The sequence below is a fragment of the Esox lucius genome, chromosome 2 (genome assembly GCF_011004845.1).
Source record: "Esox lucius isolate fEsoLuc1 chromosome 2, fEsoLuc1.pri, whole genome shotgun sequence".
Classification (NCBI taxonomy): Eukaryota; Metazoa; Chordata; class Actinopteri; order Esociformes; family Esocidae; genus Esox; species Esox lucius.
In genome coordinates, this window is record NC_047570.1 from 13,632,706 (window position 1) to 13,659,126 (window position 26,421).

Genomic DNA, 26,421 nt, shown 5'->3' on the forward strand with positions numbered 1-26,421 from the left:
CCATGACATGTTTTAATTATAAAGGTAATTTTGCTGTTTGCTTGACTAAATGAGGGTGGAAGGCAGTTCCATGCGATCATGGTACGTAACTCTGTTGCCAGGAGTTTTAGACTTAGAAACTGTGAAGAGACCCCTGGTGGCAGTAGCTCAATGAGACCCCTCACCGACCTACTGGTGTAATGTGCAGCGTGGACAAAATCAGTAAGGCCTGGTGCGGATGCCTTCTAGGAAGACATGCTGCAATCTCAAATTCCAACTCAAATTGGATAAGGAAGGAGGGGGAGGGTATAACATACAGTCCCTCTAGGTTGAGATGGAGCCATCGTATTCATTATTAACTTAGATTTTTTTTTTTTTAAGAAATCACAATTAAAGAAAACTTAACTTTCTTGGCATTTGGCTTAGTTGGCATAGGGATCAGATAGTGTCAGTGATGAACAGGTCCATCACAGTCCTCATATACCACTAATCTTGAGCCATCTAGGCAAGCCTCTCACTGACGGTTCTGGAAATTGTCAGGCTCTCTGCATCTAATGCAGGATCATGCTGGAGCAGCAGTTTCAATTGGAATTAAGTTCTATTAATGCTTAAGGGTTGGTTACACATCGTTTTTATTACCACAGATATTAACCCATCTTATGCATTTCATTATCGTTTCACTAGAATCGTGGGGAAGTTTTTTCCTCTCACTCATCTCAAAAAGGAACGTCACGTTGTATGATAAGATACGTATCCAGCGCACGATTCAGGCCACGGACCAGCACTGCCATAATGGAAACAATAACGCCAGGAACAGAATCACGACCTCCAGGACAGCAGCACAACACAGTTCCACTGACCTAGCCTCAGCAGTGCAGTAAGTGATTGTAAGTAGGCAGACAGATACATTATAGATATGACACGCGGTATACGTGTGGGTCACTGAGCTGTCTCATGTTGTTGGAGCAGAGCTGCGCTGACTACAGACACATCCACCAGAAGGATCTAGCCCCCGTCCGATCGGATTAAACACAGTTGACAAAATTCGAGATGCAAAAGGAAAGACTGAGTTCATTTCCCTGTGGACAGTTTGTCTGTACGGAGCTGTAGGTTGTCATGCAGGCGTTGGAGACGCAGGGGTCAGTGAGGGGGTCAGAGACGGAGACCTGCATGGCTAAAGAGACCAGCGGGACGGAGACGTTAACGCAACCACAAGGAGATCACAGCCCTCACAGTTTCCGTCCATTCACACCAGCCACAGACGGCTGCCATGTTTTCATCAAGTGTAGGAGCGTGATGGGTTGTCAAGGATAAAGACAGGGCTGTGATCGCACGGTGCCTGCCGATGACTCAGACCGACTGCAGAACTAAACGTTCAAACTTTAGCCAGGTTAGGCGATTTCAGTCCCATTACCGGACTGTAAATAAACCGCTTTGGGTGGTCTGCGTCTATGCTGCAGAAGGGTTGGGGAGTGTAGTGTCGGGCCCGTAATATGCCCCTTCAAGGACACAGCCAGACTAGCTCCGTGCTAAACTTTCATTTCACACTTTGCAATCAATTACTGGTCTGTAGAGCTATCAGGGGACGAGCTACTTACCTTACCCAGGAACAGGCCCAGCTCTCTCAGTACCTCCTAATTGAAAAGACATTACACCACTACACAATGGTCTTTCTGAATGGGAGGCCATAGATTTGGACTGTTTCAAGTCATCAGAACAAAGAGTTTTCGGAGGTTGCACACTTCCTTTGTCTTTTCTGGTGAATAGTTTTAAGTGTAAAATGAACTGATTTTAATAATAAAACAAACAAGCCTTTGAAGGTATGCCCACCTAGTTCACTGGACTACTCTCTTTCAATACCTCTCAAATGGCAATAGCTAATATGATTTAACACTGTATGGCAGAGATTGATGACAGGTCTTCCGAAAATCAATCGCTCTTACAGGATTTAACAGCAACTGTTTGAAATGTACACTGCCAGCCCCTCGGCTTGGCCCCACAGACCATCAGTCCTCCTGACTGTGACTGGAAGGAAAAAAAGAAAAAAGCCTGATCAATGGAATAAAAAAAAAAAGCTCTTTTGCTCTTTTACCGCAGCCTTATACTGAACATCCGTCCAGAAGGAGAAAGCAGGCGGGGCGTGGAGCGAAGGGTATAAAGAGAGAGTTTCCCTAAAGGCTCCGGACAAGGATGAAGATGTCAGTGTACCCCACAGAGGGGAGACCACATGGACTGCCCATTCCCAGTGTCCTGTCATGGTGGCCGAGCCTGGGACTGGATCTGTGGACACCAGGCTTTACGGAGGCATGTGGGCTAATGCTCCCCTTTGGTGGCCTGTACATCCTGTACCCTGAAATGGGACTACACACCAGCGACCACACAGAGCACTCACCACCTCACAGAGCACTCGCCACCACACAGACCACTCGCCACCTCACAGAGCACTCGCCACCTCACAGAGCACTCGCCACCACACAGAGCACTCGCCACCTCACAGAGCACTCGCCACCTCACAGAGCACTCGCCACCTCACAGAGCACTCGCCACCTCACAGAGCACTCGCCACCTCACAGAGCACTCGCCACCTCACAGAGCACTCGCCACCACACAGACCACTCGCCACCTCACAGAGCACTCGCCACCACACAGAGCACTCGCCACCTCACAGACCACTCGCCACCTCACAGACCACTCGCCACCTCACAGACCACTCGCCACCTCACAGACCACTCGCCACCTCACAGAGCACTCGCCACCTCACAGAGCACTCGCCACCTCACAGACCACTCACCACCTCACAGAGCACTCGCCACCACACAGACCACTCGCCACCTCACAGACCACTCACCACCACACAGAGCACTCGTCACCACACAGAGCACTCGCCACCTCACAGACCACTCGCCACCTCACAGACCACTCGCCACCACACAGAGCACTCGCCACCACACAGACCACTCGCCACCACACAGACCACTCGCCACCACACAGCAAACCATAGAAGTGGTCATGGCATAAACTTCCAATATGTTCATTTCACCATTAACATTCTCCCAATCCTGAATGCCTGTTATGCCAAAACAAGACAACGGAGGCGATGCCAACAGTGAAAATCAGAGCCTCCACACTATGAGGGAAAGCTCATATATCTCCGGATTGTTGAGATGTTATAACAGCAATGCAGCAAGCAGGAGCTGGCCCAAGCTTAATCCCTCATTCAACCCAACAATTCCTCAGAGCTGGAAACAACAAGACTGAGAGCATGACAAATAATACTGTGAAGCCATAATACGGAGGAGGGGCGGGGGGGGTATTCGAACAGCCCAACATGGCAGTGACAGGACCGACTGGCCCTAGTCCCCGAGAGGAAATCATGTGTTTATACCTGAATATATTTTAGATGCCATCTCTCTGGTTGTTGTGGTGCTGAGAAAGTATGAGGCTGTGATAAGACTATTCAGGCAGGGAGAGAAGGTGGGGAGAGAGAGAGAGATTGGGCGTGGGTGGAGAGAGGGTGGAGAGAGAATGAGGAAGGGTGGAGTAAGAGGGTGGAGAGGGGGGAGGGGTAACCGGGAGAGAGAGGCCTGTTTGTGCATTTGGACACTAATTAATACAGCGTTCCATTGGGGGAGCAGCCTGCTTGCTGCTCTGCTGACAACGGATTCATTTATACTGCTGTTTCCCTCCTCCTCTGCTTCGTTAATTGCATTTAAATTAAGCCTGTGAAGAAGTTGAGCGAAGAACCAAGAGTAATGCAGGGTTTTGTTTTCAGCTCCCTTTTGCTCAGTCCTACTTGTTTTTTAGGTTTGCGTAAGCTTGGCGAGCGGTGCACTGGCAGGTACCAATTTAGACAGCAACATATGTCAGGAACAAGCACCCGGAACAGATAATAACACAGTCAGGGAAAAAGGGAAGAGGCTAGCAGAAAGGTAATGAAGGAAAGCTACAAAGCTTTATGCTGTCTGCTGCAAATGGAATGTCACAGTCAAGAGATGCCTATTAGCCCCGTTGTGGCAGCGTCTCGTCTGACTATTAAGAGCCATGTCGGAGCGCTCGTGTGGCTATCGACAAGTGGGTGCGCGCATGCCTCTGTTGGCGTGTCTGTGCGTTCGACAAAGGCAGAGAGAGACACAGGGAGAAAGAGTGAGGAAGCGGGCTCGTGGAAAAGGTGTAATTGTGGTAGACTGGTCCTTTCGGGGGAAGGGGATAAGGTCTCCCGGGTGGTTGATGGAGCTGGGCAATCCTGTGGAGACCAGGGCAAAGCAGATAGGGCGATATCAGCAGCCCAGCTTGGTCCGTCAGTCTCCCTGCATTCCTCACCCTGTGTGTCCCCCTCCCAAGGTCCCTCCCGTCTCCTCTCTGTCTCTGTCACCGACTATCTCGCTGGCTGCTTTTCAAGCCTTGGTGCCACGGCTCTGAGCTCAGCAAACACTCCTAGACCATGTCTCCATCTCCATCTGATCCTGCCGCTGGGAGCCGGGAGTTCCCGTGGCAGCAGTGGAGCCGGGCGGAGAGACACGACGGTGCGCTGCGCTCCTCCAGCAGGCAGAGAGAGACTGAGTGCCCGGGCAGTGACAGGCTTAGAGCCCCCCCACCAACATAAAGCCATCTCTTAACTCCTACACTGGCTATACATATCCAAAGCACTGGGTTCTGCCAGTGGCGGTTTAAATTATAGTCGAGAGACAGCGAGTCCGTAAAGCTCAAAGTGCACTTTTCTTTTTTGGAGGAGAGCAAAAGTGGCCAAGACTTTGGGACGAGGAGGGACGAGGAGGGTGGAGGGGGAGCAGGTGTGACTTCAATCCGTCTAAGACTGAGCTGCTCGGATTGCCGCGGCCCGCTTTGAGCCAGGAAGACGGTTCTGAAGCAGAGCAGCCTAGCGAGGAAGAGGAGGGAATCTGGGTTCATACAAGGACTGCCGCAGCTGCTCTCTCTCATCTCATCCAGAGCTGGACGGCTCACTAATACCAGCCAGCCAGGCAGCTCTTTGTATCTGTTCCAAGTTGGATCCTTCAGTATCCTGCTGCTACATCCATTGAAAGAAGAATGATGATTCATATTTCTACGGCTCCCTCCATCATTATCCTACAACCAGCGCGCACTTGCTGGTCCCTCTACAAACGCGTGAAACGGTCGCCTGAGTTGGTAACCCAGTATAAAGCAGCGGGGCTGTCTGTAGTACTTAGCCAGGCAGGTTGTAGGTCAGCAGGCCGGGTCCAACCATCGGCCGCAGCCCTAATGACGACAGGTATGGTTCAGGTTTCCAGGCATGACTTAACCCATACCGTCTCACCACAGCGTTCCGTGCAGTCAGGGAGCACTTTCTCAGAATTAACCCTGTCAAACTATTCCTTTGCCCAGGGGGAGAGTTGTATTACCATTGTCATTTTTCAATCAGAGACCGAGGAAAGTGTGAAATCTGAATGCGCCCGCTCCCTCTCTCCTGTTGGGGTGTAGTCTGTTTTGAATCCTAAGCAGATTTCATCCCTCCCTGTAATAGGATTCCCGGCCTGCCTCTGTGGTGCGGTGGGTGCAGCACTTTGATATCCAGTATATTTACTATGGAAGCTCGGCTCAGCACACACACCGGAAGAGTTCTGCCAGGTCAGAATTAATTACTGAAGTTGTTAAGCATACAGCAGCTGTTGTAAACAAATGCAAATACACTTTCAAATCAAACAAGCTCCTTGTATCCTGGCACACAGAAATACATCTGACGCTTGTTTACTAACAAGTTAGGCCATCAACAAGCTGTGCTGGTTAGAGAGAGGAATGAATCTTACTCAACTAGCCCCTGAGCGCTAAGCTCACGGACACTCAATGGCTTTAATCAACAGCTTTGCAGCTTTGTCTCTGGGTTCGTTCCATCGTTGGTCTCTCCATCACCGTCTCGCTCGCGCACATCCCTCGGTCTCTCTTTTTGACTGGGCTGGTCTTTTTTTACCGGCTGCCTGTGTTATTCTCTCCAGCCTAGCCTTGTTTGTTCCTCTGAGTTGGCTACAGAGCGTGGGTAATTCATTTATTTCCACTGAGCTGAACAGATCACCTTTAGTTATGAGCGGGTTTGTGCGCTCGGCCCAAACTGCCTCTCTGTGGAGAACAAAGGCTTTCCGCTAGTCTAACAGAAACAGGTGCTGGGTCTCGGCCGGATGAGGAGGTCGTCTGCCGGGTCGCAGGGGAACACATCGTTGACACCCTGAAGATCCCCTAGACCACAGGCACACCTAGTCCTCTCTCCGTATATGCTGGTTTAAACCATCTGGGCCCAGTCCATATCCTGCTCTGATCTGTCAGAAATGCGTCTGGGCCTTCTCCATCACCTCTGTAGATCCAACCCACAGCGACAACCACCCGACACATTATACATGTTAAGACGGTTTTCACGCAGCATTCTGTGGGAAAACATCAGACGATCCATTACGGTACCTGCATGTTGCGCTAGTCTTTAGCAGTTACAACGGCGGCGGCGACACGACTACGTACGGTAATCCCAGCTTGGGCTGAACAGCAACACTCGTTTACTCGGGGCTTGGTAGCTGCGATGCTGTCATGTGTCTCCCTGCTGCGGATTTAGCAACATTGTACTGGCCCAGAGGCCTTGTCACGACCGTGGAGTGAGGAGCGTTGGAACAGGCCACCCGGCTCTGGGCCCTGCCGTCCTCAGCTCAGACATAGTAGTCATTTCCCAGCCCAGCAGAGCAGCACGCCCTGACCCGACAGACAGACGAAAATCACAATCGGGTGTGCACAGACACACAAACACACACCTCTGACCCGGGCATGGTGTGACCTCTTCCTCCCCAGCCCTGCTCCAGCAAGTCCCTGCCACCTCTTCTTATTTATGAGCCATTTCACACAGCACTGCTCTCATTAAAGAGCCAGCCTTGGCCCATCACACACACACTCAAACTAAACAGTACAGTAGGACCAGCAGTATAACCGCCAGGGGACTGGGGAAGGGACTGATCACACCCCTGGGCCACCAGACAGACAGGCCTAGTATAGAACTAGGAGTGGCAGGGTGGAGAACTAGGAGTGGCATGGCGGAGAACTAGGAGTGGCAGGGTGGAGAACTAGGAATGGCAGGGCGGAGAACTAGGAGTGGCAGGGTGGAGAACTAGGAGTGGCAGGGTGGAGAACTAGGAGTGGCAGGTGGAGAACTAGGAGTGGCAGGTGGAGAACTAGGAGTGGCAGGGCGGAGAACTAGGAGTGGCAGGGCGGAGAACTAGGAGTGGCAGGGTGGAGAACTAGGAGTGTCAGGGCGGAGAACTAGGAGAGGCAGGGCGGAGAACTAGGAGTGGCAGGTGGAGAACTAGGAGCGGCAGGGCGGAGAACTAGGAGCGGCAGGGCGGAGAACTAGGAGCGGCAGGGCGGAGAACTAGGAGTGGCAGGGCGGAGAACTATGAGTGGCAGGGTGGAGAACTAGGAGCGGCAGGTGGAGAACTAGGAGCGGCAGGTGGAGAACTAGGAGCGGCAGGGTGGAGAACTAGGAGCGGCAGGGCGGAGAACTAGGAGCGGCAGGGTGGAGAACTAGGAGTGGCATGGTGGAGAACTAGGAGTGGCAGGTGGAGAACTAGGAGTGGCAGGGCGGAGAACTATGAGTGGCAGGGCGGAGAACTATGAGTGGCAGGGTGGAGAACTAGGAGTGGCAGGTGGAGAACTAGGTGCCTGCTCTGCAGTCAAGCCCTTTCATACAGCTCCAACATTACAGTCTTTATCACCTACTTGCATTGCCAAATATCAGATAAATTGTTATTTTAGTTTCATAGAAATCATCTGGGAAATAATGACCCACTGATCTAATTTAACAATGTACGGAAACGGATGGTTATGCTTATTGGACCATAACTGGACATTTCATTACTTTCAATTCAGTTCTGTGGAGCTTGAGCCACTAGCTAGACTCCAGGAGGATGAACAGGGAAAAAAATGGAATCCTGACAGCATAAAATCTGACTGACGGATTGATTTACAAAAGCATGGAAACCCTTAATGGGCAAACCAGCTCCAGCCTGACTGAAAACAAGATTAGCCTGAAGTGAAAACATGAAAACCCTATGGGAAGTCTCTGGATATCAGGTTGTCTGATAAAACGTGCGCACCCACCTGTGATGGTGACGGACGCGTGGCCCTCCTCGCCCAGGAGCGGGTTGGCCAGTCTGCAGCTGTAGGTGCTGTTGGGCTCCAGCGCGACGGTCAGGACGCTGCGCACGTTGAACAGCCCCTCCTCGTTGGCCACCAGGGAGGTGGTGACGTTGTCGGTCAGGTTGCGCCCGTGCCCGTCCTGCCACAACACGTCAACTTCAGGGTAGCCGCCGTGCGCCACGCAGGTCAGCGCCACCTCTTCACCCGGCCGCAGGTTGGAGTCCGGCGCCAGGGTTACCAGGGGCTTGGAGTAGGGGGCTGAGGGGGGAGAAGAACACACACACACAGAGTTTCAGCCAGATAATCAGCAGTGGGAGACACCCAGGGAACTGTTTGACATGATTCCCATTAAATTCTTAATTACATTTAGGGAGCTTAGCATAACACAGAGCTTAAGATCCCAAAGACATCCTCTGCTGCACATCCTGTTGCGCCTCGTCGTAGGAGAGAGCCACAGCTCTAAGCCAAGCCCCCTCCACCACACAACACCGTCCGCCACAGCCAATCCAGACGGTGACCCGCGGGAAAAGGAGTTTAGGACTGCTATGCGCTTTTCAGGGGTTTGCCAGTGGGGGGCGGGTGGGGGGGGGGGTTGAATCCTCAGCCTGAGATGATATCACGACTCTCAACAAAACCAGAGAGAGGTTTTGGAGAGGCGATGGGCAGAGAGGGTTCTCTGGTCCTGTGGCCTGTCACAACACCGCAAACTATGGGAAGGGGAGAGAGACTTAATACGTTCACGCACATTGTCTCTCTCTCCCCCCCCATCTCCCACTCTTTAACCCTCAGCACTAAGACGGATGTCAGCCGGCTACTAACCTCCCTGGCTGTCCATTTGACTGACAGGCAGATTTCCAGAGAGACCCGTTTCATTTCCTCAGAGCACAGTGGAAAGAGAACTCTATGATGTTAACTGTAAATGCCAGCTAAAAATAATACATCTATAAATCTAACACATGAAAAGGAGCCAATCTGTCACTGTTTGAGTCACTGGTTCATTGTTTTCCTTCTCTCTACCTAGCCTAGCCAGCCAAGATGAACAATGTCAAACGCTAACGCTGCCTAATGCACATACATCCTCACAGTTTACAACAAAGCATGGGAATTAGTGGTGATGGAGGGAGAGTGGAAAACAGGGAGGAGTTCACCAACACTGGGTGTGTAGCCATAAAGTATAATTATAAATAAAAGACCACTCGGCTGTGATTATGGTTATCTGAGGGAACAACCACCCTCATCACTGAGCTGTTAATAACGGCCAATCAATCATAGGCGGAACTAATAATCAAAGCCAAGGAATATTGACCGCAACTTGAGGGCCGCAATAAGAGAATATTGACCAAACCAAGGTATTGAGCATCTCTAATGGAAATAAGTGTTTTATGACCGATTTCTGTGTTGTGGTAAGAATCGATCCGAAAGGTCACTTGGTTTTCCGGAAAGGTCACGTGGTGTGTGTGTGTGTGCTCTTCGAGTGTACATTTACACTTCAGTCATTTAGCACACACTCTCAGGCAGAGCCACTTCTTTTACTGGTCGCCTGTGGGAATCGAGGTGAGGGAGGCGACAGAAAGCAGAGCGGCAGGGCATCTTTGGGCTCTTAAAGACAGTGTCAGGAAACAAGCCAGGGGGGAATTAAATGGTTAAACAAAGGTCATCGATGAACAGACTCACCTGCCACCTGGAGCAAAAGGGATGCGCTTCCGTGAGTCTCCACCCTGACAAAACAGGTGTAGCTGCCCTCGTCGGCCACCCGGACCCCCTTCAGGAGCAGTGAGGCGTTGCCCGCGCCCAGCTGGGAGGCGTACAGGCTGGTGCGGTTGGCGAAGCTCTCCCCCTGGTCTTCCAGCTGGTCCTGGCCGCCCCAGTAGCTGTGCACGGTGCGCTTGGTGTCAGTCAGCTGCCAAAAGACACTCACGGCGGACAGGTTGAAGGGAGCGGCGTGGCTGAACGAACAGTTGAGAGTGGCCTCCATGCCATACAGCGCCACCACTGGCAGGTCGGGGACTTGCACTTCCAGGACGGCTAGACGGGAGAGAACGTATGTCACAGACCTGTGTGTTTAGCCATGTATGGAGAGAGATGTCGATGCTTTAGGTGAATGAATGAACTGTTCTAATGCTGGAACTATACAATGTCCACTAGGAGGGTGTGCTGTGTACATCTAAATGGTGGCCTGGGTGAATATTGTCAATGTTGAGTGTGAATTGCTGTTTTTATTGAAGGAGAAACTTGTTCCCACTTCCACAGGTCTGATTGGGTTAATAAAACACCAAGACAGAAAAGAGCAATCCAACCCCTGAGGCCATTGGGTTATATCCTCCACCAGACTTGAGCTTCATGGCCATCTTTCAGTAATCTGGTCTTTCAGATCTGGTCTTTCAGTCAAAACAATCACACATATGCACAAAATAGTTGGGATTGATGTTGAGGTCTGGCGACTCATTTCCCTATTAATAAACAAACATCCACACAAAATCCATTGTTGATCTTGCTCAGTCAAACCAAAGCTATTTGGGTAGACAGACAGGCAGAACTTAAAGCAAAGATTCCTCCTGGCCATCTGCAGGCACACTGCCCTCTGCTGTACCTTTACCAAACTACAGACCTGACCAAAACGAGCAAATATCAGGGAAACCGGGGAAATAGAACAAAAACTAACAAACCCCAGTAACTAACAATCACAAGTATGCTCTTTGCAGGTGATGCCCTACAATTCCTCCCAACCCCGTTGTGAAAATCACAAAGAGCTTTTTCATTTACTGACTTGAACCCAGCAGTTAGTACTGTGATGTTTTTTTGTTTTTTTCAAAGCTCAATACTGTCACTACACTTCCTCTACCACGCCACAGCACAACCACCAAACCAATCCAGCAATCATGGAAATGGCGGGCTTTATTATAGGACTGGTCCACTCAAATTCTAGAGTATCAGTGTGTGTGTGCCTGCTTTGTCCTGTGCAGACAAATGAATAGGTTACACACACTTTGGTGAAGCCTGAGTGTCAGTGACAGCACCAACAGTCAATTAGATCACTCCCAGAGCAGCCCAGAATGACTCAGAGAGGGGAGGTGGGATGAGAGAGAGAGAGAGAGAGAGAGAGATAGGGGGGAGAGAGACAATGAAAGAGGAGGAGGGAGAGGAGAGAGAGATGTGGAGAAAGAGAGAAAAGGGTATAGGGGGACAGAGGAAAGAGGACGAGAAAGAAAGGAGAGGATGAGGGCAGCTTTGAGCGTTCTCTTAAACAAATCACGGAAAACTTAAACATATCAGGAAATGAGCCAGAAAGGGAGAAAACTGGACCCATCAGCAATCCTAAACTCAAACCAGGGCCAACGACAGGAGGGACACGTGTTTGCCTCTAATTTTATAAACAGTGACCGGTCTTAACGGCGCCGGTTTGGCCAGGCTGCAGCGGGGCACTGAGGAAGCATGATAAAGCGCTCGCCGGCACACAGAAAACAGGAGAACAGCAGTGTTTGACACCCACTTCCCAGCACGGAGGGACAATCAGCTCCAATGTCAAGAAAACAGATTTAAGTGAGCATTTGAAGTCCTATTCCTTTGTGGGTGAAACACAGAGAGGAAAACGGAATCGCTCTGATTCTTCTTGAGTTTCTGATTCCTTTACACATCGAACAAACACAGTGCAATACTGGGGATCAGTCCTTTTGGTCTAACGGAGGTTCTGGTTGAAACAGTGTGTTGTCAGAGATTAAAAAAAAAACCACAACACAGAGTGCCATGTGTACGGCTGTCCTCTGCTGTGGCCCCTGGTGGCTCCTGACTGGTGTCTTCCTGCCTGTGTGCGGAGGGTTAAGGGCTCTCCCGGGCCCCTGAGAGACTGTGAAGACACGCTCAGAGCGAGGAGTGGCGGAGACGTGGGGAGGAGACGCGTGGGCAGAACCGGCTGTCTGGATTTACACCCTGCACTTTGTGTTTATGGGCATGGCTCTGTTTGAGTGGCTGCGAGAGAGACAGGGCAGGGCACTTTCACAGCCCACATGAAATAAACTCATTACAGCCCTGTGAGCACCGGCTGGCAGCCTTCCCTCAGAGCGGAGAGCCCCGCGAGCAGGCCGACAGGCGAGCAGGCGGGAAGACAAGTCAGGGCAAGCTAGCATGTGGCTGCCGGATATTTACATCGCTCACTCCCCTCGACCCCGGGCGCTCTCTCGCCCCCTCGGCCGGGGAGCCCGACACAAGAACGACAGGTGGGATTAGCGGTTTCCTCACCTGGCGCGGCATCCATCCGTTTGCTGCCGACAGGGTGACGCGCACGGCTGTTGGTAAACAAATTCCTGGGCTGCGGCGGCGCCGACATCTCGCCTCCGGTCCTGTGCGGACACACATCCCCAGATGAGGGGCAATGTGGTTCAGTTCAGACCGGGCTCCTGGGAGCCACAGAGCACTCAGAGTCAGCCTGGGAGACATCCTACCACACACACATGCTGTCATAACATGTTCCAAAACTGACAGGCCTGAATCCACCTGCTCAGCGAGACAGACACACGCACCCCTCGGGTTGTGCCCACTGCAGTTCAGATCACTCTGTGCAATGACAGGTACACTCATATCTGCATATTTTGTGGAATTCACTGCGTATATTTTGCATTGATGTTCTATTCAGGCTCAGCTGACCCTGGTCAGTGGAAAACAAACCAAAAGGATCATGCCTAGAATTCAGACGAATCCGAGCTGTTAAACCCACCGGCTTCAAGAAGACCAAGACTTCAAGACGTTCCATCCCCTGCTGCAATAACAATCACCGTTCAATAACCTGCTTCATATCTGCTTCCCCGAAAGACTCTCACAACAGAACGCTTCAAATTAACTCGGCTCAATAACAGTGAACAACACAATGGTTACAGGGACTCTAAATGAGATTTTCCTGTTGAGATGTGCCAATAAGAATCTTACATGAAAGCAGAATGACCCCTGGTCAAAAAAAAAACACCAGCACCAGCGTCTAACACAGAACCTGTTCATTAAATGATCTCGGGTACACATGTCAAGAGACACGGCAAAGCCCCGCGTAGAACATGACATAACGAAACAGTCGTGAAATCTGTGAGCGCACAAACAGACAAACTGAAAGGCAAATTATGGAGGCAATATTGACTTAACTAAGTCAACAGAGACAGGGACATACATACTGTAGTTAGTGTTCTGTCTGGGAAAGTATTGAGCAGCAAAAAAATAAGCTTTGGCAACAGTGCCCCCATTTGGCGTTGAGATGCATTACAACTCCAGACATGTTAGACTTCACGTCAGTGGACCACACGAGTATTAAAGGAGAGTCACAGGTGCTTAGTGCCCAACAGTTATTATTTAGATAATGACGCTGTCTTTGATTTCTATCACAATGCCCACAGCCAAATCAGATGACCATTCAAACACAACCTGAGGAGCCCACATCTGGAATACATTAAGGGACGCAGCGTAGAAACGGTAGGTTTTACACTGCCCAAAATGAATCTTTTTCATCTCCTCCGGCTCCCTGAAAGAAAGAGCCAATGGAAGGGATTATATGTAGGTCTCTGAGCCTTGAATAACTGGGTCACATTTTCTACCCGGGCACCGGCTCCCATACCCAGGCTACAGAGTCATCATGGAGTGAAAGCCACCTCCGTCTGTGAGGGATATATGAGCAGCACATAGCTAGTGGAGCAGACAGGAGCTCAGGTTGCTTATTTTCAGCAACGTAATAAATCAAGACGCGCTGCACTTTCTCTCTCCTCACTCGGTCCGTTTCTCTCTTTATTCCTCACTCTCGCTTCCTCTCCCGTTTGTCGTTTTTCCCGAACTCTCCATCTTCTCTCCGCAGACAGGATGGGAGGGTGCTTTATCAGGGGGAGCTGGTCTCATATCCCGTCAATAAGCTGTTAATGGGCTCTGGCAGCCAGATAATAGGGCCAGTTGCAGAGCTGCCTGGGAGATAAGGGCAAGTCTAGCCTACCTCCACGACCGGCCTGAAAGAGGAGAGAACACAGCCGTGGAAGAGCGCGAGAAGGGAGCTACAGGAGCAAATCCAGCCCTGCAGGAGAAGGGGGGCTGTGGGTGGTGGCGGATTTGAGTTTGTGCTGCTTAATCCAAATGACTGGGGTAAAGGTGAGCCCACGCTATGCATACGATTACCGAGGGAGCCAAGCCAAACTGATCAGAAAGCCAAATTGTATTATTGTAGGGGTGGCAAAGGTTCGGCTTTTAATCCCTCAGATAGACTAGTGTTTGACACCTGCTGGCCCTGCTAATAACCAAAGACATGTCTGGGAGGGCCCCGATGGAACCGCCTTGACTTGTTCATTACCCAGACCACAATTTTATTTAAACAATGGGAGTTTACATTAATACCGGGGTTGAGAAGGTCAGTGGCCGTGTGAAAGTGTAACCCACGGTAACCCCTTGTCTCCCCAGCAAAGAAAGCATCTGTCTCAGCGGAGAACGACAACACCGCTTCCCAAGGAAAAAGCAGCGCATTGGTGCTTCACTCTTCCTGTACACTAAACAAAAAGCTTCATATGACTCCAAGGCCTCCTGGACCTGCTCAGCTCTGCTTGCCCAGAACTGCAATCTCGGCACATTACCTGCATCCATTTTAAAGCTTTCCCACAAGGCAGCTTTTTTAGCAGTTGTTGAAATAATCATGAGGTGCTTGGTGGGTAATGCAATCTGTTTCAATCGCTAGGCTACAGCACGGGGGGGGGGGGGGGGGGGGGGGGGGGGCTCAGTGCTGTAGCCAGCCAGCTATTAGACTGAATGGGAATTTTGTATGCATCTCAGCAAAAGCAATCTTTGTCGAGCCTGTCCTCAATTGTTTTTAAAAGGATACTTCACTGGCCGCAATCAAATTAGCAAGAACATCACTGACACGGGGTAATAACCCTAAATTGAATTTCTGCGCTGGATAAAGCATCCCCTCTCTACATAGTCAATTGCTGTGAAGAGAAAAGGAGGACAGGGAGAGGGCATTCCTAGTTAGCCCACCTCAAAGGGTACGCCAGAAATGTGGGCATGAGCAGGCTATTTCCACGCTTCAGGGTCTTGTCATAATGTCTGTCGCTTCAGGGCCTTGCCATAATGTCTGTCGCTTCCGGGTCTTGTCATAATGTCTGTCGCTCCCGGGTCTTGTCATAATGTCTGTCGCTTCAGGGTCTTGTCATAATGTCTGTCGCTACAGGGTCTTGCCTTAATGTCTGTTGCTTCCGGGTCTTGTCATAATGTCTGTCGCTTCAGGGTCTTGTCATAATGTCTGTCGCTCCCGGGTCTTGTCATAATGTCTGTCGCTTCAGGGTCTTGTCATAATGTCTGTCGCTTCAGGGTCTTGCCATAATGTCTGTTGCTTCCGGGTCTTGTCATAATGTCTGTCGCTTCAGGGTCTTGTCATAATGTCTGTCGCTTCAGGGTATTGCCATAATGGCTAGCTGCCTGCCACACCAGATGAGATCAACTCAATTCTACTAATTAATTTGAATCACCTCGCAGCTTTCGTCATTAAAACTGAATCCAGTTCAGCTTGCTGTCTTTGCATTCGCACAAATCCAATTTCCCTTTTGATGTGGGGATGTCAAGAGAGCAGGCAGGTGGTTGCGAGCAGCTGCAAACGGCTGAGGCCCAGTGGCAGAACTGACAGAACAGACACAGCATGACAACAAGCGATTAGGCAGACAACATCCTGTTAATGCGTCGGCTTCCACTACCTGTGCCTGTTCTACTTCCTCTCATCCGCTGCAACTCATTCTCACTCACTGGATACTGGCTACTTACCAGGCTGCTGTTTCTGCCCATTACCTCAGAGCAACTCCACTAAGAAGGCCGATACCAGTATAGCATTAAAAGAACATGGACCCTGAAACAAAAAAAATCTGCCAGCACCACATCAAGCAACCATCCCACTGGAGACGGGTCCCATTGCAGAAGGACTGACACCAGCCGCGCTAAGCAAAATGTTCCTATCTGGTGGATCAAGACCATACACTGGCATAGGTCAGAGTGAGTGTGATGGCCTCGACATGTCATCTCGTGTAAAGATTGGGTTTTTTAGTGGTGTAACAGAGGAGACAGGGGAAACACTGACAGTGTTTTTTATGGTTTAACAGGAGACATTGATAAGGGTTTTTAATGGTTTATCAGGAGACATTGATAAGGGTTTTTAATGGTTTATCAGGAGACATTGATAAGGGTTTTTAATGGTTTATCAGGGGACATAGTTAAGGGTATTTAATGGTTTAACAGGAGACATTGATAACGGTATTTAATGGTTTAACAGGATACATTGATAAAGGTATTTAATGGTTTATCATGAGACATTGATAAGGGTATTTAATGGTTTAAAAGGACACATTGATAAAGGTATTTCATGGTTAATCAGGTAACATTGATATGGGTATTTAATGGTTTGACAGGAGACATTGATAAGCGTGTAAAATAGTTTAAAAGTCATTGTCCAACATCTTGACAACCTGTAGCAAAACATTTTAGCAGATACCTTACACCAATCTGTCATTAGAGACTATTAAACATGCATAATTATATTTTTTTTAACAGAACAGGATTCCAAACATACAATATTAAGACAAATCTCTAGGCTACCAGACCACAGAGATCACAGTCTAGGCTACCAAATGAATAAGGAATATTTGTAGAAATATGTCAGGTAATGTTTATTGGGCAAAACTGTTTTAATCATGTTTATTCAAAGGTAATGCTTTTGACATGAGCACATGGGCCATGCATAAGCTCTGTTCAACATTGTCATCATTGGGGAAGTCAGTGCCTCTGGAAAGTTAATTATGACAGGCAATTTCCTCCTCCTTGACCTAAGGCCTAAACTATTGACTGCACTCAAAACTCAAGTTAAATTTCATTGATCACCTTTTTCTTTCAAGAGATTGTGTTTACACATGTAGCCCAATTCGGATCCACTAATAGGTCTTTAGACTCATCCGATCAGCTATGCCAACTACAAAGCATCCCTATTAATTACAAAGCATCCCTATTAACTACAACACATCCCTATTAACTACAACACACCCCTATAAACTACAACACATCAGGGGGGTTGCAGTTGGTGGGTGTCCCTTTGGTTGATGCCTGGCAATGTGGGTGGATTGATTTCCTGCCTGTTGGGCCCTGTCTGGGGGATATGAGGAATGCACTTTCTAACCTTTCTCAGTCTCCTCCAGTTTTACATTTTAGGAGGAGATGAGGTCCTGGTCCACACCTACGGAGTACCTGGATTGGGGGGCCCGTTGCTGTCCCTGTCCTTGTCCACCTGGTCATACATTTGACCTAGTCTAGAATCAAATAGACTCTGGATTTAGCCCAGAGAAATGTATTTATTATTCCAATTGGACTCTTAATATCTTACCCGGCACAGCCAGAAGAGGACTGGTCACCCCTCTGAGCCTGGGTCCTCTCTAGGTTTCTTCCTAAAATGTGGCCTTCATAGGGAGTTTTTCCTAGCCACCAACAATACTGTTGTTTGGTACTTGGGGTTTAAGGCCGGGTGTTTCTGTAAAGCACTTTGTGACAACTGCTGTTGTAAAAAGGGCTTTATAAATAAATTACTACAACACATCCCTATTAACTACAACACATCCCTATTAACTACAACACACCCCTATTAACTACAACACATCCCTATTAACTACAACACATCCCTATTAACTACAACACACAACTATTAACTACAACACACAACTATTAACTACAACACACAACTATTAACTACAACACACCCCTATTAACTACAACACAGACCCTATTACCTACAACACTTCCTCATTAACTTCACCTTATCCCTATTGGCTACAACTTGTCCCAATTAGCATATCGTTATTAGCACAGCTGCACAGACTAAGTCCCAGATGCTGAACCAGTAATGAGCAGGCCAGAGACAGTACCAGATCCAAATGAAGCTCTGCTTCCAGCTCTTTCAAGCTCAAAGTATGGGTCTTACTGCTGACTTCAGCACACTGCCCTGAAAAGTGCCATAACATGCTGCCGTGTGGAGCCCATCCCACACTCCCCTCCTCTTACTGGAATAGGAGAGGCCGCCTCCCCCACCACACTCTCTGACTCACTGCAGAAAATCCACCCTCTCAGCTTGCCTTTTGTCAGGCAGGACCTCGCCCCACTAGCCTCCCCAAGGCCATATTCTGGCTCAGCCTAAAGAAGGACAAACCCATCAAGTTTTCACTGTCCGGGTGGAGCTTTCCAGCTGTAAAATCATAACCTTCTAAATGTCACATTTTACAGGGGCTACAATAAAAAAGGTCCCATTTTGCAAAGTTTTCAGCTTTACTTTTTCCACTGTGGGCTAAGAATATTCATTTTGAAAGCTTAACTAGAACTGCTGTTTTGCCGTCTATCAGTGACGTGCAGTCAGGGTGGGCAGAGTAGGCTCCATCCCACTCTGGGGTTTTGGAAGCAATAGAAATGTATGTTATTGTGTTCCAAATAAATATATTTCCTGCAGTGATTATTGATTTGTCAACAGAAGCTTCATTTTAATTACTCCAGAAAATTTAATTTTGATTTTGTGGATTTAATTACAAGAAATATCTGCAGAGTTAACGTATTGACTAAACCGCTCCCCACCACTCCCGCTCCTTCTCACGTTTACAGGCTCTGTTCCTCATAAAGGTGGGGGCACAAGCACTGCTTTTCCCCCTAGTTCAAGTGAATGCAAACAATTTTGAGCAAACAAGTACGATCACATATTCTTACAAATGGGTATGGAAAAGCACAAGGCCTCTGTTGCTTCCTACCAATCAAAATATTGTACCCACTGGCTCTCCAGTCCTGCTTTTAATATGGAATCGTATAATTAACTTAATTCAAATGTTAATGCAATCCACCATTGCATTTTCCACTTTTGCCCGCATTACTTCAGTCAATATGGAAAATGTAAATGTAATCATGTGATATGCATTCAAATTTTCATGTACTGGTATGCACATTTGTTGTCAATATTGAAATGTTAATGAAAAGCCATTTTGGCATTTCATTTTCAAAGTCATGCCCTGCTTTGTGGTTAAAAGAAATTCTAATGATAATGCAAACTGAAAAATGAAAATGCAATCCGACAATAGTATTTTAAATGTTATACTTCTGCCAGTGTTATTTCAGTCAAAATGAACATTTTAATGCAATAATGTCATTTGCATTGGAATTTTCATGCACTGGTATACACTCACCTAAAGGATTATTAGGAACACCATACTAATACTGTGTTCGACCCCCTTTCGCCTTCAGAACTGCCTTAATTCTACGTGGCATTGATTCAACAAGGTGCTGAAAGCATTCTTTAGAAATGTTGGCCCATATTGATAGGATAGCATCTTGCAGTTGATGGAGATTTGTGGGATGCACATCCAGGGCACCAAGCTCCCGTTCCACCACATCCCAAAGATGCTCTATTGGGTTGAGATCTGGTGACTGTGGGGGCCATTTCAGTACAGTGAACTCATTGTCATGTTAAAGAAACCAATTTGAAATGATTCGAGCTTTGTGACATGGTGCATTATCCTGCTGGAAGTAGCCATCAGAGGATGGGTACATGGTGGTCATAAAGGGATGGACATGGTCAGAAACAATGCTCAGGTAGGCCGTGGCATTTAAACGATGCCCAATTGGCACTAAGGGGCCTAAAGTGTGCCAAGAAAACATCCCCCACACCATTACACCACCACCACCAGCCTGCACAGTGGTAACAAGGCATGATGGATCCATGTTCTCATTCTGTTTACGCCAAATTCTGACTCTACCATCTGAATGTCTCAACAGAAATTGAGACTCATCAGACCAGGCAACATTCTTCTAGTCTTCAACTGTCCAATTTTGGTGATCTCGTGCAAATTTTAGCCTCTTTTTCCTATTTGTAGTGGAGATTAGTGGTACCGGGTGGGGTCTTCTGCTGTTGTAGCCCATCCGCCTCAAGGTTGTGCGTGTTGTGGCTTCACAAATGCTTTGCTGCATACCTCGGTTGTAACGAGTGGTTATTCCAGTCAAAGTTGCTCTTCTATCAGCTTGAATCAGTCGGCCCATTCTCCTCTGACCTCTAGCATCAACAAGGCATTTTCGCCCACAGGACTGCCACATACTGGATGTTCCCTTTTCACACCATTCTTTGTAAACCCTAGAAATGGTTGTGCGTGAAAATACCAGTAACTGAGCAGATTGTGAAATACTCAGACCGGCCCGCCTGGCACCAACAACTATGCCACGCTCAAAATTGCTTAAATCAACTTTCTTTCCCATTCTGACATTCAGTTTGGAGTTCAGGAGATTGTCTTGACCAGGACCACACCCCTAAATGCATTGAAGCAACTGCCATGTGATTGGTTGATTAGATAATTGCATTAATGAGAAATTGAACAGGTGTTCCTAATAATCCTTTAGGTGAGTGTATATATCAAAATTCTAATGTAAATTAAAATGTGAAGAGTGAAACAGTGCCACCCCTTGCATTTTAATTCCCACACTATAAGAAAGTTTTTCTAACTTCATCAAAATGACATTGCAATGCAAATGCATTTTCAATTTCAATCCATCTCTGAAGTTAAGGCAGGACAATGTTTAACGCGCCACCTGGAAATAGGTAGTATACAATCACAGTTAAATGGGTACAATGGCAACTGCAAGGCTAGTCCAAGTAATGTTGGATTTCGCAGATCATACTGAAAGCAATTTGATTTCCTGGTCAGATGCTCAAGAATAGAAATGATCACTGAAAACGTAGCTGAATTCTCTGTGATCACCAATAATGAAATTGACACGTTGGTGTTGGCAAATTTAAGAGGAGCTCTTGACAGACTCTCACCCTCGTCTCCCCAGGGGAAGACAAGCTCTGGAAACGTGCTGAGATCAATGTAGTAAAATATTTCTTTGCGTAAGGAATTGTCCAGGGCAGTCTCAACAGACATGTGCATGGGACCACGACAGTACAGTTCCTTTTAAAACGTGTATGCTTCCAATCCAATGACACATATAGAATATGTGTAATAGAAATAGATTCGCTAGGGAGTTCAACCTGAATAGTGAGTAGGGTATCAGATTTTAGTGTTTCTCATTGCCTACCCTGACTTAGACCTCACTGCACGTCACTGCGTTCTATGTAATCTTGTTAAAGGAAACGACTTCAAACCCTGTTGTGTTTATTGTCTAGCAGGCACTGGAGTTACGCACTGCAGTAGCTTTGATCTCTGGGTAATTGTTGGCATTGGGGGGGACAGGGGCACACCACCCACCGAGAGCTTGCACAGCCAGCAGCACGGGCAGCAGGTAGCACAGCATGGTCTTCCTGGGGGTCTCGGTACCACGGGTCAGCGTTGTCAGACACAGAACTGTGGAAACCAACACAGAGACACCATCAGACTGGTTTAGATTCAATTAGTTTACTTTGAAGGTTTCAGACACGAGACAGACGGGAGAGCAGACAGCTAGTGAAAATGTAAACAGAACCTCATGTCGACATCAAACCAGCGTGTATGCTGTGGGAAATCCTGTGGAGTAGGAAAGCAAGAGGTAGCGAGTGAGAGAGAGAGAGAGAGAGAGAGAGAGAGAAATGGATACAGTACAAGGCATTTCTTTCATTGCCTTTAGGGTTGAGTGAGGGTACTTCCAGTCTGAGAGGAAACAGCAGAGTCATTCTCCTAGTGGCCTCAGGTTGCTTAACAGTGGGAAAGTGTTAGATGTAGGGCACTCTAGTGACTCCAGCCACACAAAACTCTACTCTCTCACAACTCTCTCAGTGGGTGACCTGAAAGACGGTGCCTAAGTAAGTGAGTGTGTGTCTGTGTTTACTCTCTATGAACCTTATAAAGTTGAAAAATAAATACTATAAAATTACAGGTGGTCTAAGACTCTGCCCATGGTATCATGACTGGATGATGCTGATCACAGGTTTAAAATAGTACTGTCTGCATAATTCGTAATGTCTACCTTCACTAACAGTCCATCATTTCATTGTGCCAGGAAAACAGATCTGTTTCCGCTCTGCTTTTGTACTCCTCATTTCCTTTCGGCATATCCTGTACGGTATTTTCTCTCAGCACTTGTGTCGTCTCCTGCCTGTTCTCTCCCCCTCCCTTCCTGACTGACACAGCTGGTTTACCCTGCCGACGACCCACAGAGAGAGCCTGTGATTGGGCAACAAGTACTATAATGAGTAACGCCAACTGGGTTCGCTATTTAACTATGACTCCATGGCAGCAGTTGGGTTGTGGATAGGCAGCCACTCATCCAGATAGAAACCAAAGGAATGGCAAACTAACAGGTGTAATTAATGTACTATTTTAGCTTGCTACTTACTTCAGTTTGTACTTTTATTAACAAGATTACAGAGATAATCTCCCCCCCCCCCCCCCCAATACTGGATCATAACCAACGTGAACATTATACTATTATCTACATTATAAGCATGAGAGTTGTAAGAGAAACATGCTTGCGATAAATAGATACAAACCAGTTCTCAAAAATCCAGGTTTAAATACTGCCAACTGTTTCAAGTTAATCGTCATCAGCTTAAAATCTTGGCTTAGATTAAACCCTATGAGGAAAACCTTTCCATGGAGTTTCCAGATGAGCTCAGCAGAAAGGATGTGGGCAGAATGGTAACTTCCACATCAAGCGTCTTCCACAACAGGACTGTTGCTGGGAACTTGGACCGTGGCTATCCGTTTGTGTGTGCATGGGTGTGTGTGCGCGCTCGTCTTTCTCTCCGATGTGGACAGCTCTCCAGCAGGCAACAGCAGACAGTCTGCCCACCACCAGTTTAGCACGGTAGGGAGTGTAGAATGTGTAGGAATGTATGTCCGCCTCACTGGCTTCTAATCAAACACGGCCAAGGCGATGCGTTATATGTACGCTATAACGTCCACTCGTGTGTGTCATGCCCTCTTGGCGTGCACGGGGGAACATGACAACATAATGCAGGATAGGGAAACATATGACATATACTATAAGAGCTTTTCGTAGTCACCAGTCAGAATTCACATTGTAAGCTGAGCATGCCGAACTGACATGAGTCGAGGATGACTTTCACGCAGGGTTGGTCTGGGGTTGTCTCTTTGCCTCGTGTTATTGAATTAGTCAACACTATTTTCCTTCCCACTGTCTACTTACTCCTCTAGGACTGGCAAATCCCCCCTCTCCCTGCACTACCCAGCTTTTATTAGCCAGCTTAATGTCAGAGGTCAAATCAAACTCATCTGACCACAGCGGCAGTCTCAGACAGGCAGGAAAACCCACTGCAGCATACTAAAGGGCACAACAAATCTGGACTGTATCTTCACTCCGCATATCCACAGATGGATTTATAGGTTGTGGCATCACTCACAAACCGTGACACAGCGGTTTACTGGAAAAGGATCATATTGCTAATGGTTTATTTCTTCATATTTTAAACTAACTGCCCAGGGTTCTCAGATTTCTATTAAATGTGACCCTATCCTAGGATAGGACCCTAGGATATCCCTAGTTTCCACCACCTTGTAGTATTTAGCTGAATTACAGCAACAGCGCATTCAAACTAACTCTCCCCTGCAGCAAAACATTTTTTTATACTTTTGGTGGACATGCTGCAAAAAAATAATTTTTAGATTTATTTTTTTATATGGCACAATGATTCCCTTCAATATTCAGTGCTTGTTTTCACACTGAATCCAAAATTGTGTACAGTGTAGAATTGTCGCAAACAGGAAATGGTTGAGTAATTTCACTTGCCCCATCTGCCATTCATGGTTTCAAAAGAGATTATATCTTTGGGACACTGGTGGAATAGAGGGACCTTACAGCTTTGCATTGGGGCTTCTGTTGGGGCTTCTGTTGAGCAATAAAAAAAATCTGCATTTTAGGACGCACACCAAAATAATTTATTGTAATTGTTGTGGAACCCTATAGTTCCACAATTACTGCAGATATATATATTTTATATTAAAAATGCAGAAATGTAACAGAATTCTCTTTTAAATTTGTAAAAAAAATTGATATCCAATTTTGTACTAGTGTGGATGACAATATAATAATTTGTGTAGACGATTGACGGTAAGGCATTACATGTTGGTTTAGGGTGAGGTTTTAAAATGTTTTCTCACAAATGTATATGTTGGTCAGAAATATGAGTATAGGACAAGGAGTCTTAATAGAGAGTAAACATTGGGCTGTTTACTAAATAACTGAAACCAGAGAAACTTTATGAGGAAAAAACATTTTAAGAGTAATTTGTATTTCTCAACTTTACCCACAAGCATTTATAATTTCCTCTCTAGCCATGTTGTCAGCAATATCAAATATTATTGTATCCCTTCAGGATGCTGAACCTGCCAACAAAGCTAAGCTGCTATTCACTGAGCGTCAAGTAACGGACATCATCAGACCACTGGACCTTAACCCTCAAGGAGAAGTGGAACCATTCAGGCCTAATAGTTTGCTTTTGGTTTCATCAGACCAGAGAATCTTTTTCATCATGCTCACAGAGTCCTTTAGGCGGCATGTCATAGGCATTTCATTTTTGACTAGCCACTAATATAAAGGCCTGACTGAAGGGATGCTACAGAGATGGGTGTCCTTCTGACAGGTTCCTCTATCTCCGCAGAGAAACACGTTTACAGTGGCCATGAGGTTCTTGGTCACCTCCCCCTTCTTGCCCGTTTACTTAGTAAACAATAACCTTGTTTGTTCCGTATCCTTTTTCAATACAATTGCGCTCATAAGTATGCATACCTTGGCAGAAATTGTGAAATTATGGCATTGATTTAGAAAATATGACTGATCATTTTATTTAAGGATAGTGATCATATGAAGCCATTTGTTATCACATAGTTGTTGGGCTCCTTTTTAAATCATAATGATAACAGAAATCACTCAAATGGCCCTGAGCAAAAGTTTACATAGCCTTGAATGTTTGGCCTTGTTACAGACTCACAAGATGACACAAACAGGTGAAACAGCAATTAAAGGTTAATTTCCCACACCTGTGGCTTTTTAAATTGCAATTAGTGTATATGCATAGTCAATGAGTTTGTTAGCTTTCATGTGGATGCACTGAGCAGGCTAGATACTGAGCCATGGGGAGCAGAAAATAACTGTCAAAAGACCTGCACAACAAGGTACTGGAACTTTATAAAGATGGAAAAGGATATAAAAATATATCCAAAGCCTTGCAAATGTCAGTCAGCACTGTTCAATCACTTAGTAAGAAGTGGACATTTTGGGGGTCTCTTGATACCACGCCAAGGTCAGGTAGACCAAGAAAGATTTCAGCCAAAACTGCCAGAAGAATTGTTCAGGATACAAAGAAAAACCCCCAGGTAACCTCAGGAGGAATACAGGGTGCTCTGGAAAAAGACAGTGTGGTTGTTTCAAGGAGCACAATACAACGATACTTGAACAACAATGAGCTGCATGGTCGAGTTGCCAGAAAGAAGCCTTTACTGCACCAATGCCACAAAAAAGCCTGGTTACACTATGCCCAACAACACCTTGACACGCCTCACAGCTTCTGGCACACTGTAATTTGGAGTGACGAGACCAAAATAAAGCTTTATGGTTAAAACGATAAGAGCTATGTTTGGAGAGGGTTAAAAAAAGGCCTAGAGTGAACAGAATACCATCCCCACTGTGAAGCATGGTTGTGGCTCACTGATATTTTGGGGGTGTGTGAGCTCTAAAGGCACGGGGAATCTTGTGAAAATTGATGGCAAATGAATGCAGCATTTTATCAGAAAATACTGGCAGACAATTTGCATTCTTCAGCACGTAAGCTGCACATAGGACGCTCTTGGACTCCAGCACACAAGGCCAAGTTGACCCTCCAGTGGTTACAGCAGAAAAAGGTGAAGGTTCTGGAGTGGCCCTCACAGTCTCCTGACCTTAATATAATGAAGCCACTCTGGGGAGATCTCAAACGTGCAGTTCATGCAAGACGACCAAAGACTTTGCATGACCTGGAGTCATTTTGTCAAGACGAATTGGCAGCTATAACATCTGCAAGAATTTGGGGCCTCATAGACAACTATTACAAAAGATGCTAAAGGGGGCAATACACATTATTAAGAACTACGTGTATGCAGACTTTTGAACAGGGGCCAGTTAATTTTTTTCTTCGTTGCCATGTTTTGTTTTATGATTGTGGCATTCTGTTATGACCTACAGTTGAATATGAATCCCGTAAGAAATAAAAGACGTGTTTTGCCTACTTACTCAAGTTTTCTTTACAAATGGTACATATATTACCAATTTTCCAAGGGTATGCACATTTTTTAGCACAACTGTAAGTGTAAGGAAAGCGAT

At 47.0% G+C, this 26,421-nt stretch overlaps 1 protein-coding gene across 4 annotated transcripts in view; it reads right to left on the reverse strand.

Moving 5' to 3' along the window:
* The window catches only part of cd276 (CD276 molecule), a 95,500-nt gene that overhangs the window by 67,449 nt on the left and 1,630 nt on the right, over nt 1–26,421 (reverse strand). For 3 of the 4 annotated variants that reach the window (XM_020056530.2, XM_010878680.4, XM_020056529.3), the window contains exons 2-5: nt 23,854–23,952; nt 21,378–21,473; nt 9,799–10,149; nt 8,086–8,382 (exon numbers count right to left, since the gene is read on the reverse strand). In XM_020056530.2, coding sequence (XP_019912089.2) covers nt 8,086–8,382; nt 9,799–10,149; nt 21,378–21,473; nt 23,854–23,932 — 823 coding nt within the window. In that variant the 5' untranslated portion in view covers nt 23,933–23,952. The remainder of the gene's footprint in view (nt 1–8,085; nt 8,383–9,798; nt 10,150–21,377; nt 21,474–23,853; nt 23,953–26,421) is intronic. The other variant, XM_010878688.4, reaches the window with a different exon arrangement.